The sequence below is a fragment of the Cervus elaphus genome, chromosome 20 (assembly GCF_910594005.1).
Source record: "Cervus elaphus chromosome 20, mCerEla1.1, whole genome shotgun sequence".
Taxonomy (NCBI): domain Eukaryota; kingdom Metazoa; phylum Chordata; class Mammalia; order Artiodactyla; family Cervidae; genus Cervus; species Cervus elaphus.
Window position 1 is genome coordinate 53,422,071 of NC_057834.1, and position 21,806 is coordinate 53,443,876.

Consider the following 21,806-nt stretch of genomic DNA (forward strand, 5'->3'; position numbering starts at 1 on the left):
GGAATTTCTCCTACTTATGAACCACTCCAAGAATGCAGAGGGAACTGTCTCCTTAGGAGTGGACTTGAGATAGAGAACCCAGATCTAAATCCCTTTTCTTGAACAAGCAGACTCACTTATCTTCTATTTCCTACCACAAAGGGCAGTCTGGGTCACATGTAAGAGATGGTTGCCCAAGGCCAGTCAGGCAGATTTTCTTCCCTAAAGGGACTTAAATCACTGTCAGTCTCCTTGTGGAAAAGTACAAGTTTTCCCACAGATCATGAAGCAAATAACTAATTGATCTCTAGGGAACTTTCTTTCTCCCAGTAACTTGAAGCTTAATTGCAAGAGCTTCACAGATCAATGGGGTCATCCTTATATTCTAAAAATAAATTGGCTTCTTAAAGATACATGCATTGAAGCATTTTTGTTTGAGAGTGCTGAGAAATCAAATAATACAACTCCCAATCTCTATTATAAGCCAGAAAATTTGATTTAGAATAGTATGGAATCTTCTCACTGTTAATACACAGACATGCTACCGACAGCTACATTTCTCAAAGCCCTTCGCTTCTCACCCTCCCCCCACCATCTGAATTCATATAGATCCCGCTTCAAGGAATACGTGTGACACAGCATGTGCCAAGAGTGGACAAGTGTCCTCGCTGCTAGAAGATAACTCCCATCTGGGGGCCCTTGTACGGAAGACTACCTTATCTCTCCCAGCCACCTTTGCATAGCACAGAAGTGAGACAGCTAGAGGCTCCCAGATGAAGTCTAAACCTTGCCCACATAGTTTAGTAAATATTTATTAAGTACAGAAGATGATTTTCCACGTGTTGACATCTACCATTCTAATAACATCATTTGAACTTAATGAGTCTTCGTGGCATTTTTAAATTTTATTTTTGGCTGTGCTGGGTCTTCATTGCTGCCTATGGGCTTTTCTCTAGTTGCAGAGAGTCGGGGCTACTCTCTAGTTGTGTGCAGGCTTCTCACTGCAGTGGCTTCTCTTGCTGTGGAGCACGGGCTCTAGGGTCCACAGGCTTCAACAGTGGCAGCACACAGCCTCAGTTGTTGGGGCTGCCGGGCTCTCGAGCACAGGCCCCCGAGTTGCTTAGCTGCTCTGTGGCGTGTGGGATCTTCCTGGAGCAGGGATCAAACCCTCATCTCCTGCACTGGCAGGTGGATTCTTTACCACTGAGCCACCAGGGAAGCCCTTTCATAGTATTTTACTGCTATCCTCTTCTGCAGAAAAGGTAATAAGGAAACTTTCTGGAGGGCAACTAGGCACCATTTGCATCAAGAACTTAAAACTGCTGGGATTAGCAGATGCAAACTACTATATAGAGAATGGATCAACAGCAAGGTCCTACTGTACAGCACTGGGAACTACACTCAATATCCTGTAATAAAAAATATGAAAATATTCTTTTCCATTATATGTATATATATGTATAACTGAATCACTTTGCTGTACAGCAGAAGTTCACACAACATTGAAAATCAACTATACTTCAATAAACTAAATTAAAAAACCTTAAAACTGTTATCCCACTTCCAGCAAATTTACTCCAAGAAAATAAACACAAATGCCATGATATATGCATAAGGATATTCATTGCAATATGTATAACTGTGGAAAAAAGAGCACACAAAATGATAAATAAAACAAATAGTTTAATTAAGGTATACCCATAATAAGGTATTATAAAACTATTAAAATGACATTTTGTATGAGAAAGTGCTTAGGATATTAATAAAGTGAAATGCAGGATATAAAATACTATATACTATTAATAAAGTGAAATGCAGGATATAAAATACTATATACAGTATTACCCCAATTTGGAAAAAATTGTACATTTAATATATTTGCACACACAGAAAAAGACTAGAAGACAATTGATCCACATGGAAGAAGTTTGACTTCTTTCTTTATATTTTATGACTTCCAGTTTATTTTATCAGAGAATAATTTTTTTTAAGAACCAGAGGCTAAGAGAACCAATATTTCAAATACCCATCATGTGGAAGGCACTGAGCTAGGAATGTGACCAACTATCTAAGCTCCATAGCAGTCAGGAGAGGTCAGGTAGCCCTAGTGGTAAAGAACCCACCTGTCAATGCATGAGAGATGTGGGTTCGATCCCTGGGTGAGGAAGATCCCCTGGAGACAGAAATGGCAACCCACTGCAGTATTCTTGCCTGGGAAATCCCATGGACAGGTGCCACAGTCTATGGGGTTGCAGAGTCAGACACGACTGAGCACACACACAAAAGCATCTCCATGGCTGGTTTACAGATGAGAAACTGAGGCTCCGTTATGGAAGCCTGGAATCTCTACTTGCCCAGGTGCCTTGGACTCACGCCCAGGACAGTGCCCATGTCCCCTGCTGCCCCACATGCCTCACCAGTATGGTTCCTAGCAGGCCCACGGGAGGGTTGCAGTGAAGGTCACTGACAAAACAACTGTGGACAGCTTGCCCTAGAGAAAGGCCTTATTTTGCTTTCTAAACTCTTCATATCTTCCTCCAGAAGTAGACAATTTCCTGCCCCCTGGAAAAGAAACACAGGCCTCTTCATTGGGAAGGTTTGAGCTCCACTGTGAAACAGTTTTTATCCATGTGTCCGGCTCCACATGCCTGCACCCTCTGAGACCATGGTGTCTGCTGTCCTGCTTATTGGTTTGGCATTTTGTCAGGCTGTGAGCAGAAGGACAGGGCAGAACGTCACACCCCCACCCCTTCCACCAGCTGGCTTCTTGGTCTCTGCCCTGGATACTAAAACCAACAGGCTGTGTCCTCTGGCTCTCAACCTGAGGATGGGGGAGGGGAGATACAGAGTGGAAGGGGGGGACAGCAAGGATCCCAGCTATGTGACCAATCAGGACTACCTGGCAGCATATTTGATCTCTGTAACCTTATTTTGCCAAACAGTCGGGACCTCCAGGTGGCTGGGAGGCCCATTCTAACCCTCAGCCTAATTGTCGGCTGAGTTCCAGGTACTGCCTTGGTGAGGGGCGTCCAGAACCCCCAGCTGGCTCTCTTCCAGGTAGGTCCGCAGGGACACTAACTGCAAACTCTCATGGAGGAGAGGTGGAATTTTTCTCCACTTTTCTAAGGACATTCATCACTTCCTGTTCCCTCCCTGGGGCAGACCCAGGAAGTGACTTAGATGGGGTCAGTGACATTCAGGACTGGAGCATGCTGCCTGGGTCACCACTCTATCTTCCTGTTCCACAGTTCCTGAATTAAAGAACAGAACTACCTAGGGGCTTTCATCTAGGAAGAGACAGAAGGCAACATGGGGAATGACACATGACATGCAAAACAGTGGGAATAAACTGGTCCTTTCTGAAAAGACCCTTCATCTCTCTCTGCAGTCACAAAAGAGGACTACATATTCACAAAGGTTACAGAAATACTGGGCTAAACAAAGTTAAATAGATTAAGTTCCTATAGGACTTCTCAAAACATTTAAGTGCTCACAAATACTGTAAAGGTATTAGAATGGAAAGTGTTTCTTAAACACCAAGTCAATTAGAGAACTAAGGATTCCATAAGCACCAGGAGTCCAATGAACACACCTTGAGAAGTGTTGTTAAAGGGTGGGCCTGTAACACAGAAAAGTAAGGCCCCAAATAAGCCATCTGCCACTATCTTCAAAAGTACAGTAGGGCTGTGGCACTGCCCATTTCTTAGTGGTGGAAATACAAAGAGAGCTAACTTTGAAAATAAACAACTCTTGATGAGTTTAAAAAAAAAAAAAGTGCAGAGTTGGATCAAACAAGGTTGTCATTCTGTACCCTCCCATCTGTACTCAAGAGTTTATGGTATTTTTCCACTTGCTGGTCGAAGATCCTGGGAGAAAATCCTGTCTGGATAAAGTCCACTGGAGTCAGAAGGTATTTGAGTGCCAGGCCCCTGAGCTCAGGAGTCAGAAGAGGGGCAGCCTCACTGCCGGGAGACAGGGGAGAATCCTGGCCCATCCAGGCTCTCTGGTTCTCTGTGGCTGCTGAGGCCACACTGTCTCCCACGGGTACCAAGTAGGACCCTACACCAATTTCCTCCCCAGTTTTCGGAGAAAGAAATTTCTCATTTGTAGACCTTAAGTGGACAGGAAAACCCGAAGGGGTAGTTAATACAGTCACCATCTTCTGGGACTCAGAGGAAAGGACTGCCCCCTCCCATTCTCGGCTGCAGACACCTGGGAACGACGGCTTCTTGATCTGCAAAGGATGGTGGGATGGCTGCTTCTCAAGCTTCCCAGCCAGGTTCTCATTCTTGGTTTTCAAGTCCCTGTCAGCTTGAGAGTGATCAGCGTCTTCCTCAAGGGATTCAAACACGACACCCTGGGTTCTCAGCCTCTTGAGCTTCCTTTCTAAAAATGGCCAGAGAAAACTTGGATTTCTGGAGGAGGAACTCATGTATTGACGTACAGAGTCTGGAATCAGGGGCACAGAGAGGCTGGGGCTCAAGCTGTCCTGAAAGTAGTCCCTACAGGGCTGTCGCCGGACAATGGGGACCACCTGGCAAGGCTTCAGGGCTGCGACAAAGACACGGAGCTCCAAGTAGGAGGAGTGGTCAGAGTAAGGGATGACGTGGATATTCGGGTGGGAGCGGTAGATCTTCCGGCTGGTGGGGAGGATGGCGATGGTAGGGTGGGTCTGGTTCCAACGCAGCATGGCGGAATGGCAGATCTCCATGTGGTCCACAGCATGGATGCGGCCAGCCTTCTCCTCCACTGTAAACACATCTGCCAGGCCCAGCAGCTGTACCAACTCCAGGCGCCGAGGACTCAGGACCACCCAGGTCTGAAACTCCAGGGCCAGCCGCTCCAGCAGCGACTCTTTTCCCAGGCTGTAGAGTCCTGAATAATGTTAAAGAGATTGGGGAAACTAACAAAGGAAGACAGTGAGGCTATGTTACTGTAGTTGCTGTTCAGTTGCTAAATCACATCCAGCTCTTCTGTAACACCTCAGGGACTGTAGCCCGCCAGGCTCCTCTGCCCATGGGATATCCCAGGCAAGAATCCTGAGATGGGTAGCCATTTCCTCCTCCAGGGGATCTTCCTGACACAGGGGCTGAACCCGTGTCTCCTGCACTGGCAGGCGGATTCTTTACCACTGAGCCACCAGGGAAGCCACAATGAAGCTACGTGCTTAGTCACCCAGTTGTGTCCGACTCTTTGCGACCCCAAGGACTGGAGTTCATCAGGCTCCTCTGGCCATGGAGGATTCTCCAGGTAAGAATACTGGAGTGGGTTCCCTCCTTAATGAAGCTATGGGGGAATCCTAATAAGTCAACAAAGTGTTTAATAAAAATACACAAAATTAATGGGACTATCCCCTGTTTGTATATCAGGAAGGAGGTGCATGTGAGCTAGGTATATGGAGGATGGGGCTTCCCAGGTGGCTCAGTGGTAAAGAGTCCACCTGCCAATCTAGGAGATGCAGGCAGTTGGGAAAATCCCCTGGAGGAGGAAATGGCAACCCATTCCAGTATTCCTACCTGGAGAATCCCATGGACAGAGGAGCCTGGCAGGCTACAGTCCATGGAGTCACAGAGGGTGGGATGGGACTGAGCACATATGGAGAAGGGGGTAGGGAGAAATTTAACACAGAATCCACTCATTCATTCAGTTCAGCAAAGGAACGCACCTACCAAGTGTTTAGCACTGTGAAAGCAAACAACAATCAGTTAGAAGGTCCAAATAGTACTCAGAGAGAAAGAAACGGAGGCCTGAATTTGGATAATGCTTATGGTAACAGATACAGGAGAAAAGTCTACAGTCAGATTGTGACCTCCTTTAAAGAATCTGTATTTCCTTTATATCTACTTTATTCCTCATCATGGTTCAAAATCTCACTCTTTGGGCACAAATGCAGCTGATTTCTCTCTCCCTATCCCCCCTCACCCTTTTTAAAAAGAACCCATTCTAGGCCCTTTACTACTAGACTTTAAGCCCTCATATTTTATTCATTTTTCTATTCCCACTGCCTATCAGAATATTTGACACATAGTATGGGCTTATTGTATATCTGAAAAATTAATCAAGCCCTTCTGTATTACCCTCCTAGCCAGCTATGCTCCTCTAGGAAAATTCTGTGTTAAAAACTCCAAGAAGACTTAGGACTGGTATCTCTTCATGAAGTCAAGCAATCCTGAAAGAGAATATCTCTCCATCAATTTGGTGTCACTCTGGAAGGTATATAATTTGTTTTCAATGCCTCTGTTTAAGCCTATTTTGAAACTCCTTTCAGAGTTGGGGCATATCCTTTTAAAATATTCATCATGATGGCAAATCTTCTTCCTTTTGTGGATTTATTACAATTTTGGAAACAATCAAAAAAGTCATTTGGCTTCTCTGGTGGTCCAGTGGCTAAGACTCCATGCTCCCAATGTAGGGGGCCTGGGTTCAATCCCTAGTCAGGGAACTAGATCCCACATGCCACAGCTAAGACCCATCACAGCTAAATAAATTAAAATTTTTTAAAAAAGGTATTTGGAATTAAATATATTATATTTAAAAAAATAAAAACTGATTTTCATAAACTATCTCAAAAGGCAATTCCAAGAATCCCCAAATGTTTTGTACTCTCGTAGAACTACAAAATCACAAGCAGACAGCTGTGATTTCAATGTATCTAATTGTAAGCATAACACTCACTTGAGCATCTACATTCTGATAAACTGCATTCACTTTCTAACAAATATTTATCAAATTCCTCTATCAGGCATTAATCTAGGCATCTGGCATATATCCGTTAAGTGAAACAAAGAGCCTGTTCATTGTGAAATTTCCATTCTAGTAGGGGGAGACAGATAATAAGAACTAAATACAATAAATACGTAAACTATGGAATATATTATAAGGTGATTACTGCAATAGTGTCCCTCTCCTACTTAAAACCCTTCAATAGCTTTTTGACCTAAGAGCAATGGTTGCATTTAGGATCAAGTGCAAAATGGCTTACAGGCACTTCAGTCCCTCCTGCCTTTCCAGCCTCCTCAACCACTATGCGCCTGTCACACGGCTTCTTCTCTGTTCCACAAACACGTAAGACTTCTTCCCACCTCCAACCATACTCTCAAGGAATAAATGTGTGTGTAGCAGAAATGGGGATAGGCAATCAACAATAAGCAATAGTACAGGAAAACATGAAGTATGTGGGAAGTTGAGTGCCATGAAAAAATGAAAAATTTGAATTGACTTAGGGGATCTGAGGTTGGGAATGTGGGAGCAGTGATGTATTTTTAAATAGTAAGGTCAGGGCAGATTTCATGGAGAAAAGGAGATCTGCACAAAGACATGAAAGATGTGAGAACCCCCAAAGAACCTAGATTCCCTAGTTCCATGAGTGAGAGAAAAAGGAAAACCCTCACCAATTTTTATGTTATGTTGTGGGTGCTTTCGAATGAGTTCAACAATCTGGCGGGCAGCTTCTTCTTGGGAAGGAAGAACCAGGTCTGGGTTGCAATTGGTATTGTCTAGGTATAAGGTATGAATCTGTTTCCCCAGTCTTAGGGCTGGCTCCTTCAGCATAGATGGTGTATACCGAAAATCACCTGGAGAAAAAATATGGGAGGCATAGTCAGAGACAAAAGCATAGAAGACAAGCTTCTCCCAATTCCAACAGCAGATGGGCATTTGCCTACTGGCATCTTGGAAAAAACCTAGCACCTTGGAAAAGTCTAGCAGTGATCTAATGTAGCAGAGTTTCTTTGTGGAAATGTCTCCATCGTGCTTCTGCATTTTCAGTACTCTTTGCAAAGTCTGTACCCTTAAAGAATGAAAAATCAATTGAGAAAGGATCATTCTGCTCATGTGACACGAAGCTAGGAGGCCTCCAGGCTTCTACTATGAGTCAAGGCTACTCAAGAAAAGTAATGTTGGAAATTTCCTGGCAGTCCAGTGGTTAGGATTCAGTGCTTCACTGCTGGCAGGACTGGTTCAATCCCAGGTTGGGGAACTAGGATCTTGAAAACCATGAGGCTTGGTCAAAAAAAAAAAAAAAAGTAGTGTCTAGGCTGGGCAAGTGGGAAGGAGCCCTCTGGAAGCCCACCTGTGTAGAGGATGGTTCCAAAGTATCCTTCAAAGAGAAACATGACAGAGCCCGGGCAGTGATTGGCATCCAAGAGGGTGACCGTCATGGTCTCTCGTCCAGCTTCATCTAGAGGCAGGACATGGCTCTCACCAACCTCCAGGGCTCGGATCCACTGCTTAGACACCTGAAGAAACAGCAGGTCATCCCAGGAAACACAGACGCCCCTCCCTGATACCTCCCTGGATCAGAAGCTGTGATAGGGATCACAGTCCTCTCTTCCTCCTCCCTCTCTCTACCCCATCCTTCCTAAAAGGCTAAATTAAGAGTCCAGAAAGCAAGTCTACTTAACCACTCTTCAACTTTCCAAACCATAATAATCCCTTGGAGTGCTGTGCTTAGTCACTCAGTCATGGCCAACTCTTTGCCACCCCATGGACTGTAGCCCACTAGGTTCCTCTGTCCATGGAATTATCCAGGCAAGAATACTGGAGTGTGTTGCCACGCCCTTCTCCAGGGGATTTTCCCGACCCCAGGATCCGACCCATGTCTCCCGAATTGCAGGCGGATTCTTCACCGTCTGAATCACCAGGGAAGCCCTTGGGGGGTGACTGTTAAAAAAAATTCCAGCCAGATTTCCAGGACCTGCATCATCTATGTCTACTGATTCAAATGCGGGAGGAGGGAGGCACTGAAGAATCTATTTACTCAGAACATTAGATGTATTCTTAGGAGCCAAGATGGGAAAACACTGGCCTAGCTTATGTGAAGAGGTAGGAACAGTTTCCTTGACAGGCCTAGAAGTCCTCCCCAGTTTTATCGCTGAAACATCCCAAGCCGGCCAGTTGGAAACCACTCTTGTTCTGGGTTTAATATGCATTTCTGGGTTCCCCAAAACTGTCGCTTTGGTAAAAATCAGTTCTCCAGGCCACAACTCTATGACTCCAAGACTGACAGATCGGAAGGCCCCACCCAGATGCCAGGACTAATTCTCCTAGGCCGACTCCAACCCCCCATACCTGTAGGTGACGGTGCAAGAGGTAAGCCGTGATTGGGGAGCAGTAGAGGGGCCGGGTCCAGGTGCTAGTCAGACCCACGGTGTGGTCCGAATGCATGTGGGTCAGGAAGAAGAGTCGGGCGGAGCCAGCCCGGCGCAAGCTCCAAAAGTCCACCGCGATGGGCGTATGAGGGATCAAGACCCCATTCATGGTGGCGGGGTTCGAGTCACCAGTGGGTTCTTTATGGGAACAGAGTTCCTGTGTGAGGCTCCTACCATGCCGCCCTGAAAAAAAACATGCTCGGGCAAGAACAGGGCTAGAGACCGTAAGGAAAAGCCAGCCCACTGAGGGAATGAATGGCTAGACTGGGCAGAAAGAAGGAAGTGACCTTGCTGGTAGGAGTTTGGGTGGAATCTCAAACCGCAGAAGGCGCCCAACTGAGCGCCACTCCCCCGGACGCGCAGGACCAGGGGCCAAAGCCCGGCACTCAAAGCGCGCGCTGCTGGGCGGAGACAGGCCGAAGTAGCCAACTTCCGATTGCCCGCAGCAGCTCCACCAGAGGGAGCCGCGCGGCTGCGCCGGGAGGTGAGAGGTTGGGGGAAGGGCACCCAAAGGTCGGGATCCTGGCTGCGCTCGGCGCTCCCTGGGAGAGGGTGATTGGCAGCCGCTCTACGCGGTCCCTCTGGAGGAGGCGGGACTTCCGCAGAGAGCTTGATTGGGCCTCTAGGTGATGGCAACCGCGTGGAGGCGCAAGAAAGGCTGGAACCGGAGAGGGAGGGGTTCACGGACAGTTGGCTGCGAGGCTGGAAATCAGGCCGAGGACCTAGAGGTTGGGCAGAGTTCTGTGGGCGGAGCGAACGAACCAGCCTGCAGGTCCGGGGATAGAACCGCAAAGTCTCGGGTGGGCCTCTCCCGGAAGCAAGAGGGTTGAAGTTGAGTATGCTAGGTCCTGGTTGCGGGCCTTGGGGAAGACAAGGCTGGGGCAAGATCGCGCCTGTTGTCCCTTCACTGACTGACATTTCCTTTACCCAGGTCCCCACATCAGGGCTAGAAGGAGCCCGAGTTCCCTAGGGATCTGTGGGAACTGCCCCGTGACTGTTGGAGAAGATGCCGTACCTTGGCTCCGAGGACGTGGTGAAGGAGCTGAAGAAAGCTCTGTGTAATCCTCACATTCAGGCTGATAGGCTGCGCTATCGGAGTGTCATCCAGCGAGTGATTAGGTATCACCTAACGCCCTAATTTCCCCACTGCCATCCCCAGCAGGCCTCTCTCCCCATGGCTGCGCAGAAAGAATTAATGAACTTTCATGCATGGCAGTTGTACGGTTTGGTCTTTCTGCTTCTCTGGAATGACATCTAAGTCTCCCCTGTGGGGCATATTTTGCTTCTTTTACTCAGCTGGGTGGTTTCATCCATATCTTGACCTTGTACTGCTGATCTATATCTAGTACAGACGTCCTTTTTTATCCTCAGACTCACACATCCTGTTGCTTGCTTGGTATTTCTGCCTGGATAAGTCTTCAAAGACATGCAAAATAGCACCTGCTTTCTTCCCTCCACCTTCCCAGACCTGCTCTTCTGCTTGTATTGTGTTGATAAATGTCACCACCCAGCTGACCAAGTGTGGGAATCAGTCTTGATGACACCTGATCTTCACTGCTCAAGTCAGGTGGTATGGATTTATGGTTCTAAATATCCATCCTCTTTTTAAAAAATCGGCACTGCTGTTCTGGTTTCTTTATAAAAAAGAATTACAGTAGTTTAAGAGTAGGTCAGGGCTTCCCTGCTGACTCAGTGGTAAAGAATCCGCTGCCAATGCAAGAGACTCCAGTTCCATACCTGGGTCAGGAAGATCCCCTAGAGAAGGAAATGGCAACCGATTCCAGGATTCTTGCTTGGAAAATCCTATGGACAGAGGAGCCTGGCAGGCTACAGTCCATGAGGCTGCAAAAAGAGTCGGATATGACTTAGCAACTAAAGAGCAACAAAGTATCAGGTCATCTTGAGTGACTAAAACAACAGCAGAGTATTAGGTCATCTTGCTCCCATTTCAGTTAGAGTGATTTTCCAATATATGAATTTGACAATATACCTCTTGCCTGTGGCAAACTTTGTATCACAAACTTTAGCATGCACAGAAGTTTTTAAGAATGCTTTTTAAAATTTTAATGCTTCTTTAATGCTTTTTAAGAAAATGTAAAAATTTCATTCAATCCAGGAATTCTGATTTCAGTAGGTGGGATGGAACCCAGGAATCTGCATTTTGAACAGACATCCCCTCAAATTCCTATAGGAGATCACAGTTTCACAGACTGTGATTTTACAGAATCAAGTCCAAATTTCTTACCATAACATCCAAGGAACACCCTGTTAACTACCTTCAGACTGTCAAAAGAACATACCATTCTTGCTCATGTCCACATGCCTTACAGTATGTATCATTACCTATCTACTAGACTTCCCTGGAGCTCCTGCTAATTTGGCTCAAGTATTACTTCTTGGCAGTGTTAGATACCCATTGCACCTTATCTGTTCCTTCTGTTGTAATACTTATCAGTCATTCTGTAATTAGAGGTGTCCTTGTCTGCCTGCTTGGTAGATTTGAGTTCCTTCAGATCTGAGAACATGCCTTCCTCAGATTATGTCCCCAGAACTTATCCCTGGAATGTAAAAGCTGAATGCTGTTGGAATGTATCAATACTTAGGAATTCTGTTAAGTGTTTGTTGAGTGAATAGAAGAACGTTTATTGCAGGCCGTGTTAAGTTTTGTGTGATATGATAGAAAAGGTAGACCTGGTTGCTTCCCTCTAAAGGTCACAATCTAGTTGGCCATCCAGGACATGTATAAATAAAAGGCTTTCTGTAGGTTGTTGGTGATGAGTTGGGGAATATGTTTTTTACTTTTCCCTGCTGTGTGTGTTGGTTTCAGGCACATGACTCAAGGGGTGGACATGTCTGGTGTTTTCATGGAAATGGTGAAAGCTAGTGCCACTGTAGATATTGTTCAGAAGAAGTTAGTTTATCTCTACATGTGTACCTACGCTCCCTTGAAACCAGATCTGGCTCTCCTGGCCATCAATACACTGTGCAAAGACTGTTCGGACCCCAACCCAATGGTGCGAGGGCTGGCATTACGGAGCATGTGTAGCCTCAGGTGAGCACTCTCTTCCCTTCCTGCATGTCAGTGGCTGATGAGTTCATGTGGTCACAGGCACATTTTTAATGGTGACAATTTATTTGAGCTCCTTAGTACTGGGGAAAACATGGTTGTAACCTGAACTCAGGTTGTCAGTCACTACTTTGATATAAAAAACTATATAGATGATTTTATTAAGGGATTTTTTCCTACTTTACTCTCAGTGAGATGGTTAAAGATTTCTACATGTGTGTGTATTTTAACTTGCCTGTGCAGCATTATCCACATGAAAAGTCAAGTGAGGCTTTTTAAGTTTGGCAGCAGCTTTCTTGAGTTTGTTGAGAAGAATCTGACCAATGCATATTCAAACATCTACTAAACCCTCTGTTAAGTGAATAGGGGCTAAATTATGTCAACACTAGTCCTTTAGGATCTGGCTGACTCCAGACTGTGTTGCTTAGGATGCCTGGTGTGCAGGAATATATCCAACAACCAATTCTCAATGGTCTGCGGGACAAGGCTTCATATGTCAGGAGGGTAGCAGTCCTTGGCTGTGCCAAGATGCATAATCTCCATGGAGACTCCGAAGTGGGTAAGTTTCAATGTAATCTATCATGATCAGTATTTATTTGTGCTTCCATTATATGACTTTGTAAAAGATTATGTCGTTTTGGTAGAAAATAATAATGTGGCTCTACTGGATGTCCCTTTTTTAAAATTTCATTTTACTTCTTAAATTTATTTTTATTTGGAGGATAATTGCTTTACATGTTGTGTTGGTTTCTGCCATGGAACAATGTGAATCATCCAGAAATATTCATATATCCTCTCCCTCTTGAACTTCCCTTCCACCCTAGGTGTCTCTTTTAAGTAGGATGCAAGGCTTGGTATTTTCTGAGATTAAAGAAGTCCTTTCTTTGGGGTTCAGGTGAAATTCTTTGCATCAACTACTTAGGATAGTCTGGAAATGGCAATTTTTAGCCTTGTACATTGTTACTGCCTTTGTTACTTTTGTGTAAGAGCAGAGAAGTTCAGCTTTGTCTGCCTAGAACTATCATTCTGGCTCTATTCTCGTGATTCTGAAGCTTTTGTTTATATGAGATTTTTATTCTTTTGTAGATGGTGCCCTGGTAAATGAATTATATAGTTTGCTGCGCGACCAGGATCCAATTGTGGTTGTGAACTGCCTGAGGTCTCTAGAGGAAATTCTGAAACAGGAAGGAGGTGTTGTCATCAATAAGCCCATCGCCCACCATCTCTTAAATCGGTTTGGATGCCTCTGTTCTCTTTTTATCATGATCAGATCTGCATCTCTGCATCATAGTGGGATCTTGTTGATGTATTGAATGAAGGAGAGGTTCTTGAACAACTTCTGTAGAGCAGTAGAAAAAAGTTAACTGTAACCATTAACTACCTCATGTTTCATTGTAAGTTTTATGGTTTGTTTTTTTTTTTTTTGTCTTAGTTTCTTTTGATAATATAGACAGATGGCAGAAAGATCCTTCGGGGATAGGTTCTGTCCCCTGCAGTCATTATGTCCCCGAAACTAAGCCATTCACACATACTATCTTACAATGTAGAGAGTCTGGGTCTAGGGTATAGCAATCATGTCTTTGGCCTTAGATGAGTATGCATTTGTACTGTGAACTCATCTTGTTATTTAAAGACTTTGTATAAACTTTAAGTAATATGTAAAAAGAATAATTCGATTATGGTACAACCTATTTTTAAGAATTCTACCCTTATTGTGATGTGCAAATGACTAGTAACAGAGAAATCGCATGGAGGTAGTCCTAATTTTGTTGCTAACATAGCCCATTTGTTTTCTTTTGGGGGTAGAATGTCAAAACTGGACCAGTGGGGCCAGGCTGAAGTCTTGAACTTTCTGCTCCGCTACCAACCCCGAAGTGAGGAGGAGCTGTTTGACATTCTCAATCTGTTGGACAGTTTTCTCAAGAGCAGCAGCCCAGGAGTGGTGATGGGAGCCACCAAACTCTTTCTGATCTTGGCCAAAAAATTCCCCCACGTGCAGACCGACGTGCTCATGCAAGTCAAGGGCCCTCTGCTGGCCGCCTGTTCTTCCGAGAGCCGAGAGCTCTGCTTTGCTGCCCTCTGCCATGTGCGCCAGATCCTGCACAGCTTGCCGGGTCACTTCAGCGGCCACTACAAGAAGTTTTTCTGCTCCTATTCGGAGCCCCACTACATCAAGCTCCAGAAGGTGGAGGTGCTTTGTGAACTGGTGAACGACGAGAATGTGCAGCAGGTTTTGGAGGAGCTTCGAGGGTACTGCACCGACGTGTCCGCCGACTTCGCGCAGGCCGCCATCTTCGCCATTGGTAGGTGTCTGCTGCTTTTCCTTCATGAGAGCCTACACCAAACAGCTAGAGAGCTGGGGAACCACAGAGAGCAAAAGGGAATGAGTCTTGCTTCAAGGGAAAGTATTTAGCACCAAAAAATTGGGTCAGTGACTATGAATAAGTGGAGGAGGAAGGCTCTTTTGGTCAACACCGGTGTTGCCATGTCTTTCTAGGATATAGACTACAGGTGATTCAAACTATAACATGATTGATTAATTGAATTTAAAAAACATTCATTTATTTATTTTGGGTTGCGCTGGGTCTTAGCTGCTGCTCTCAGGCTTTCTTTAGCTGAGGAGAGCGGGGACTACTCTTTGTTGTGGTACACAGGCTTCTCATTGTGTGGCTTCTATTGTTGTGGAGCATGGACTCTAGGTGCACTGGCTTCCCTAGCTGTAGCTCTTGGGCTCTGGTGCACTGGCTGGGTAGTTGAGGCTCCCGGGCTTAGCTGCCCCGTGGCATGTGGGATCTTCCTGGAACAGGGATCGAACCTGTGTCCCCTGCATTGGCAGGCAGATTCCCATCCACTGTTGGACCATCTGGGAAGTCCAACACAATTTATATTGCCTTTTGTTGTACCTTACCAAAAATGCTTTTCTGTATATCATCTTCCCATAGTCTTGTGAGACAGTCAAGAAAAGTGGACAAGTGGTTATTAACTTCGTTTTCTAGATGAAGCAACTCGGGCACAAAAAGGTTCTTAAATTGCCCAAAGTTTATATAGTTCCTGAACTGGGACTGAAACCCAGCTTTCCTGACTCAAAGTCCTATGTCATTCAACAATCATTTATTGGGCTTCTACTCTGGGCTACTCCGTATTGTGCTGCATAGATCAACATGGAGTAAAACCTAAGGCCTACAGACCTTTTCACACTACCGTGTCTGGAATCTAAAGAGCTAGAGTGAGCCACAACGTGAAAGCAGCTGGGGAGCTCAGTTTTGGAGGACTTCAGGGAAGGAGGAGAAGGAACTCTCCTAGATAGAATAAAGTATGGCTATTTTTAGGGACAGAGAAGAGGAAACAACGAGGGGAGTAGAAATCCTGCCATCCGGAGGCCGCTGTCAAGTGTCCCCAGCAGGAATACTCCTGTGCGGGTGTGCTGCAGCAAACTGGCGGCCACATAAATACTCTGAAAGTTTTCAACCTTGTTCAACAGGGAATTCATTTTTACCTAAGTTCCCTTAAATTCTTATTTCATCAAGCAAGGGTTGGTTTGTTTTTTTTTTTAGGTGTTTCCGGTCCTCTTGTTTTTGGTTGGTAGGAAATTGTTTTAGAATAAGGTGCTAATATTTGACTTAACACTTTTTCTGCTTTCCTTCCTCTGTAGGTGGCATCGCCAGGACCTACACCGATCAGTGTGTGCAGATTCTAACAGAGTTGCTGGGGCTTCGACAAGAGCACATTACCACGGGTAATAGCTACCATTCTAGGATTTTTCTGTGTGTTTTGAGGGGGGACCAATTTCCTGGCTTGTGATGGTTTCTCAGAATATGTTTGTTGTTGAATATGAGAGGTTTAAGCTTTTCTTTACGTCATCATCAGTTGCCACCAGAGGAGCATATAGACCTAACAGGGCAGGGAGTCTTCCGGTTGCCATGAATCTTCAAGGCTGTTGTATAGCTAATGAAGGGTGCTAAAGATGACCTTGCTTGTCATTTCCCCACCTTTGTCCCTCTTTTTGCTTTACAGCAGCAACTGTGAGCAGTGGCTGCCAGACCTGGGACTAGAATGATATAAACAAGGTGCCAAGGATACAGACATTTAAAGAGGCACTCACTATAATATAGAGCATGGATAAACAACAAGGTCCTACTCTACAGCACGGGGATCTATATTCAATATCCTGTGATAAGCCAGAATGGAGGCCTTCCCTGCTGGTCTGGTGTTTAAGAATCCACCTGCCAATGCAAGGGACACGGATTTAGTCCCTGGTCTGAGAAGATTCCACATGCAGCGGGGCAGCTAAGCTGGTGCGCCACAACTACTGAAGCCTGTGCGCCTAGAGCCTGTGCCCTGCAACAAGAAAAGCCACCGCAATGAGAAGCCCATGCACTGCAACTAGAGAGTAGCCCCCACTTACCACAACTAGAAAAAGCCTGCACAGCAACGAAGACCCAGCACAGCTAAAAAAAAAAAAAAGCCTTACGAGAAAAGAATATATGAATATATATATATATATATATATATATATATAATGTACATAGAGAGTCACTCAGTCTCAGGTTCATGCAGGTGCTACCTCTGTGTGTCCTCTTATGTTTTACAACTTGGCACCTTGCTTGGGTCCTTAGGGCTTCACCATAGCCCCAGCGTCTCCATTTCTACTGTCTTCAGAGCATCATTCAACAGCAGCACTCCCCCACATTTGTGTAATGGCCTTCCAGTTTACCAAGTGCCTTTGCATACATTAATTCTTGTATCCTCATGGCAATCTGAGAAGAGCAACATTCATTTAAGAAATCGTTGCCCATGCCAGACTTTTCTCAGATAATCACCGACCACCCCCTCCAACACCCGTTTTGCAGACATTCCCGCAGCCTGACTATGTTCCTTTTCTAAGATTCCTTCCCACGCGGAGGCGCTAATCCTATGCTCTTGTGTCCTGAGCTGTGCTGCAGCGGTGGTGCAGACTTTCCGAGACCTGGTATGGTTGTGTCCTCAATGCACGGAAGCTGTGTGTCAGGCCCTGCCCGGCTGTGAGGAGAACATTCAAGATAGTGAGGTAGACTATGATTCTCCTTTACTTCTAGGTCAAGGGGAAGTGCTTGGGACCTGCTCTCTGAAATGGAATCTAATTATTCTTTCTCTCCAGTGTCTGAAGTGGGAATTCTTAGAATCAATTGCCACCTCAGATTCTCTTTTGGGTGTAGGCGGGATATAAATTATGCAAACATTAGGATTTAACTATGGTTTCCTTACAAATATTTTGATACCATTATTGTCGTGTAACATATTCATTATTTTGAGTGAGAGATTTAGACCATAGGGTTTTCAGCTGGCAGGAAAATCAGAGTCATTTGTGGACTTTCTATAAATGTTTAGGCTTCATCCCAGTTCTACTCAAATATTCACAAGTGGGAACCCTGGACACATACACTTTCAAGAAGCCTCGCAGGCGATTCTGACGTGCACTCTAGGTTAATCACCACTTTAATGGAGTAACTTAGGGAAATCTTCCAGTGACTTTCACTGGAGTGTGAAACCCCAAATTGGGGCCGAAGCCCCAAAACTGAGGAATCTTTATTGCTTAAACAACATAGGCATGAGAGTCATAAGTCTCCTTTTTTTGTGGTAGAATTTCATTCCTATTTGTTGTAGAGAGTTTAGTAGTGGGTAGAGATCAATAAATACAAGTTGAAGCAAATAAAATATACTTTTTTAGCTAACTCTAGGGGAGAAGCAAAACCTTCTGCTGTCTGCCGTCTGCTCTCGCCTATGTTTTGGACAGCCAAATGTTAAGCATCTGTTCTTACTCCCTAATTCCCTAGGGGAAGCAGGCACTTATCTGGTTACTCGGTGTCCATGGGAAGAGAATCCCCAATGCTCCTTATGTGTTGGAAGACTTCATAGAGAATGTGAAGTCAGAGATGTTCCCAGCTGTCAAGATGGAGCTGCTCACAGCTGTGCTGCGCCTCTTCCTCTCTCGTCCAGCTGAGTGCCAGGACATGCTAGGCCGCTTGTTACACTACTGCATAGGTAGGCCCTTGAGAGGAAATGGTACTTGCCATGGCCAGTTGTGTATACCTCCTGGTGGCTCAGATGATAAAGAATCTGCCTGCAATGCAGGAGACCCGGGTTTGATCCCTGGGTTGGAAAGATCCCCCAGAGAAGGGAATGGCAACTCACCCCAGTATTCTTGCCTGGAGAATTCCATGGGCAGAGAGCCTCGTGGACTACAGTCCCTGTGATCACAAAGAGTCAGACACAACTGAACGACTAACACTTTCACTGTCAGTCATAGAGGTTCTCACAGCTTTCATTGTTTGATGAGCTGTGTCTGGGACCCAAGGAGAAAATGTCAACATTTTCTAGGGTTTCCTCCCTCCTATTCTGGTGGGCACAGGGATAGAAAGAATGTTTTTATTTTTAATTAACTCAATCTTTTATCTTACCTCAGAGGAAGAAAAGGACATGGCAGTACGAGATCGAGGTCTCTTCTATTATCGCCTCCTCTTAGCGGGCATCAATGAAGTAAAGCAGATCCTGTGTAGCCCTAAATCTGACCCTTCCCTCAGACTTTTGGAGGATCAGGCAGAAAGACCTGTGAACAGCTGGGCTTTGGACTTCAACACTTTGGTGCCAGTCTATGGCAAAGCCCGCTGGGCAACCATCTCTAAATGCCAGGGAGTAGAACATCATGGCCCAGAGCTTCCTAACACTGCAGCCTTTCCCACATCAGGTAAAAATCATCCTTATTTTCTGTCTTGTTATGGAAAATCTTTATGGTAGAGAGTAAAGTACCCCAGCTAAACTTCAGATTGTTGCTTGAATTTCGTCTTTGTGAACAAGAAAATTTGCCATTGGTTATTTAAGCCATTTCTCCAAAGATAAAAATCACATTGTGTACTTTTGGAAATCTAGAGTTAAAAATGTAGTTCCAGCAGACTGAGAGCATCTCTTAAACAAGCTTTCTGACTCTTGTAGGACCGCTGATTCCCGCAGAGAACAGGGAGAGGGTCCAGGAACTCCCTGATTCCGGAGCCCTCATGCTCATCCCCAATCACCAGCTTACTGCGGAGTGTTTTGAGAAAACTTGGCTGAGCCTCAAAGTTGCTCATCAGCAGGCGTTCCCGTGGCAGGGAGCAGTCCATCCTGACACCCTGCAGATGGCGCTGCAAGTCGTGAACATCCAGACCATCGCCATGAGCCGGGCTGGGACTCAGCCATGGAAAGCCTACCTCAGTGCTCAGGACGACACGGGCTGTCTGTTCCTAACAGAACTGCTGCTGGAGCCTGCGAACGTGCAAATGCAGATCTCAGTGAAACAAAGCGAGGCAGGGGCAGAGACACTGAAGAGTTTCACTTCTGTTTTAGAGACTGTGATAGGAACGATTGGAGACATCAAATCGTAACGGCTTCTTGTCTGTCCTGAGTGAGATGCATAGCTCTCAGAGTTCCTTAGTTTTTCTTATCATCACTGCTTGTAAGTCCAGATAATATCAGATGCAAAGGAGAAGGGGAATCTGGAAATGAGGATTCTTCCATTTTTGTCCAAAGAACATTGACATGTTCCTCTCATACCTATTGGTGAATGACCCCACTTTTCCAAGTGATGTTGTAAAGGTTAATGTTGGGGAGAGGGTGAGGGTAGAATTTGTATTCTTTTCTAATTAGTTTAAGGGATTATTTTACTAATTAAAGATGTCTGATGTGTCTGGAAACTGACAGGGACATCAGTTTGTAAGGGTCATCTTTTCTTCCCTGGATTATTACAGTAAATTCCTTACTGTTATAATATTTCTAATCATGTTTTTCAGGCCAGAGTTCAAAGTCCTTAGCAGGATATCCGAAGTTCCTCCTCTGTGCCATGTCTCAGCGCTCACCAGAATACCCCGTGTTCTGGCAAAAGCAAAGCACGTGCAGTTCCCTGAATATACTCAGCTCTCTCTTATCTCTGTGCTTTTACTTCCTGCCTGCAATATTTCCTCACCCTCAAATCTTTTTAAGTAACGCTTAGTCTATCTTTTGGTGTTCAGCTCAGATATGAGCTCTTTCAGGATGTTTTCTGTGACCCTCGCTGCCTTCATTAGGGGTTTCATTCAAGCTGTGAAAGCAGTCAGTGCATGTGTCTAGCAGTACTATTGGGGTGCCGCTAAAGAACCCAGCCTCCCAATGCAGGAGATATAAGAGACATGGTTTCGAACCCTGGTTTGGGAAGATCCCCTGGAAGAAAACCCATTCCAGTATTCTTGCCTGGAGAATCCCATGGAAAGAGGAGCCTGGTAAACTACGGTCCACAGGGCCGCAAAGAGCCGGACTGAAGCGACTTCGCACAGCACAGCAGTACTATTGTAACTGTTTTCTTGTCACTCTTTCTCATGTTTAATTTTCTTCATAACTGACCACATTTTAGACATGGAGACAACTTATGGCCAAAACAGATGTAATAAACTGATGGTAAAGTATAAATAACCAGAGATTCCAGCATAGGAAAAATAAAAATACCTGTTAAGACCAGTTGAGTTAGGGATGGGAAAGTATACAAATGTCCAGGCTGAAAGGGTCTACATAGTTGATACAGTTGAGGTCGTATTTAGCTTTGTAAGTGATTTGCATGCTAAGTAGCTTTAGTCATGTCCGACTCTTTGTGACTTTGTGGACTGTAGCCCGCTCGGCTCCTCTGTCTGTGGGGATTCTCCAAGAATGAATACTGGAGTGGGTTGCCATGCCCTTCTCCAGGGGATCTTCCCTACTCAGGGATCGAACCTTCGTCTCTTGCATCTCCTGCATTGGCAGGCGGGTTCTTTACCACTAGCGCCACTTGGAAGCAGCCAGAATTAAAGAGGAACGGTTGTGTAGTTGTCACCAGAGAGAAAGAAATATTTCAATTCTAATTTCTAAAAGAAATTTACATGTAGTTTTTACATGGATGGTACTGAATGGTATGTAGAATACTTGTGTGGCAAGTTAGTAAAGTGTTTCACATGACTTTCTTGTGGTGTTCTTCAATATGAACAGAGAACATAATTTTAATATGAAGCTTAGTGAGGGCATTCTTCAAGGACTAAAGATACTACGACCCAGATATCATCCAGCTTAACTCAAGGACTTCTTCTACCTGGATCCATAGATGGACTGCATATCCTTCAAATAATGCTTTGCCTATGATTTCTCTCAGCTAATCTTTTAATAAGAGTAGAAAACAGATAGTGCTGAATTTTCTGGCAAGGGCCTGGATTTAGTCAGTTGTCTGTCTCTGCCAGACAATTTTTAAGGACAGTGATTATCTTTCTTTCCTTCTGTCTACAGTGCCTACAAGATAGTGGTTACTCAATAAATAGTATTGAATGAATGGCTGTAAGTTTTGAATAATTAGATTCTGATGGTATTTGTAGACTGGTGTTTGAAGTGTGTTTTGTTATATTGCGTCAACCATAGAAGATAATAGATGGAATTCCATCTTGGCTAGGGTTTCTCAGAAGTGGTGCTGCTGACACTTGGGGCCATATAATTCTTTGCTGTAGGGGGTTTATCTGTGCACTGTAGGATAATCATCAGAATCTGATCTACACCATTAGATGCCCCCAAACCCCCGTTGTGACAACTAAACATATCTTCAGATGTTG

The 21,806-nt window shown here is 45.0% G+C and overlaps 2 protein-coding genes across 7 annotated transcripts; one reads left to right on the forward strand and one right to left on the reverse strand.

The window, feature by feature from the left end:
- Nucleotides 1-1,782: 1,782 nt before the first annotated feature.
- DCLRE1B (DNA cross-link repair 1B) lies at nt 1,783-9,553 on the reverse strand. Its single transcript, XM_043877031.1, has 4 exons — nt 9,049-9,553; nt 8,051-8,216; nt 7,371-7,553; nt 1,783-4,854 (listed from the first exon to the last, which is right to left on the reverse strand). The coding sequence occupies exons 1-4, from the start codon at nt 9,235-9,237 to the stop codon at nt 3,767-3,769; spliced, it is 1,626 nt and encodes a 541-aa protein (XP_043732966.1). The 5' UTR covers nt 9,238-9,553; the 3' UTR covers nt 1,783-3,766.
- Nucleotides 9,554-9,643: 90 nt separating this feature from the next.
- Nucleotides 9,644-21,574, forward strand: AP4B1 (adaptor related protein complex 4 subunit beta 1). 6 transcript variants are annotated; one of them, XM_043877030.1, is made up of 11 exons: nt 9,644-9,754; nt 10,060-10,247; nt 11,956-12,180; nt 12,624-12,754; nt 13,282-13,429; nt 14,002-14,498; nt 15,848-15,931; nt 17,139-17,242; nt 18,009-18,216; nt 18,638-18,919; nt 19,165-21,574. In XM_043877030.1, exons 2-11 carry the CDS (start codon nt 10,135-10,137, stop codon nt 19,590-19,592), a joined length of 2,220 nt encoding a protein of 739 aa, XP_043732965.1. In that variant the 5' UTR covers nt 9,644-9,754; nt 10,060-10,134; the 3' UTR covers nt 19,593-21,574. The 6 variants fall into 6 exon arrangements, with proteins under 6 accessions (XP_043732965.1, XP_043732961.1, XP_043732962.1 ...); XM_043877026.1 differs by having other exon boundaries at nt 9,742-9,856; XM_043877027.1 differs by lacking the exon at nt 9,644-9,754 and adding an exon at nt 9,763-9,973.
- The last annotated feature ends 232 nt before the right edge of the window (nt 21,575-21,806 follow it).

What these genes read in the sequence shown, in the direction of transcription:
- DCLRE1B (XM_043877031.1), bottom strand. Translation starts at nt 9,237, where the DNA reads ATGAATGGGGTCTTGATCCCTCATACGCCCATCGCGGTGGACTTTTGG. An exon ending in TGGAACCATCCTCTACACAG is followed by an intron (nt 7,554 to 8,050) that starts GTGGGCTTCCAG and finishes TTTTTTCTCCAG; the next exon opens with GTGATTTTCGGTATACACCA. An exon ending in ACAACATAACATAAAAATTG is followed by an intron (nt 4,855 to 7,370) that starts GTGAGGGTTTTC and finishes AACATTATTCAG; the next exon opens with GACTCTACAGCCTGGGAAAA.
- AP4B1 (XM_043877030.1), top strand. Translation starts at nt 10,135, where the DNA reads ATGCCGTACCTTGGCTCCGAGGACGTGGTGAAGGAGCTGAAGAAAGCT. An exon ending in GGCCGCCATCTTCGCCATTG is followed by an intron (nt 14,499 to 15,847) that starts GTAGGTGTCTGC and finishes CTTCCTCTGTAG; the next exon opens with GTGGCATCGCCAGGACCTAC. An exon ending in TGCAGCCTTTCCCACATCAG is followed by an intron (nt 18,920 to 19,164) that starts GTAAAAATCATC and finishes TGACTCTTGTAG; the next exon opens with GACCGCTGATTCCCGCAGAG.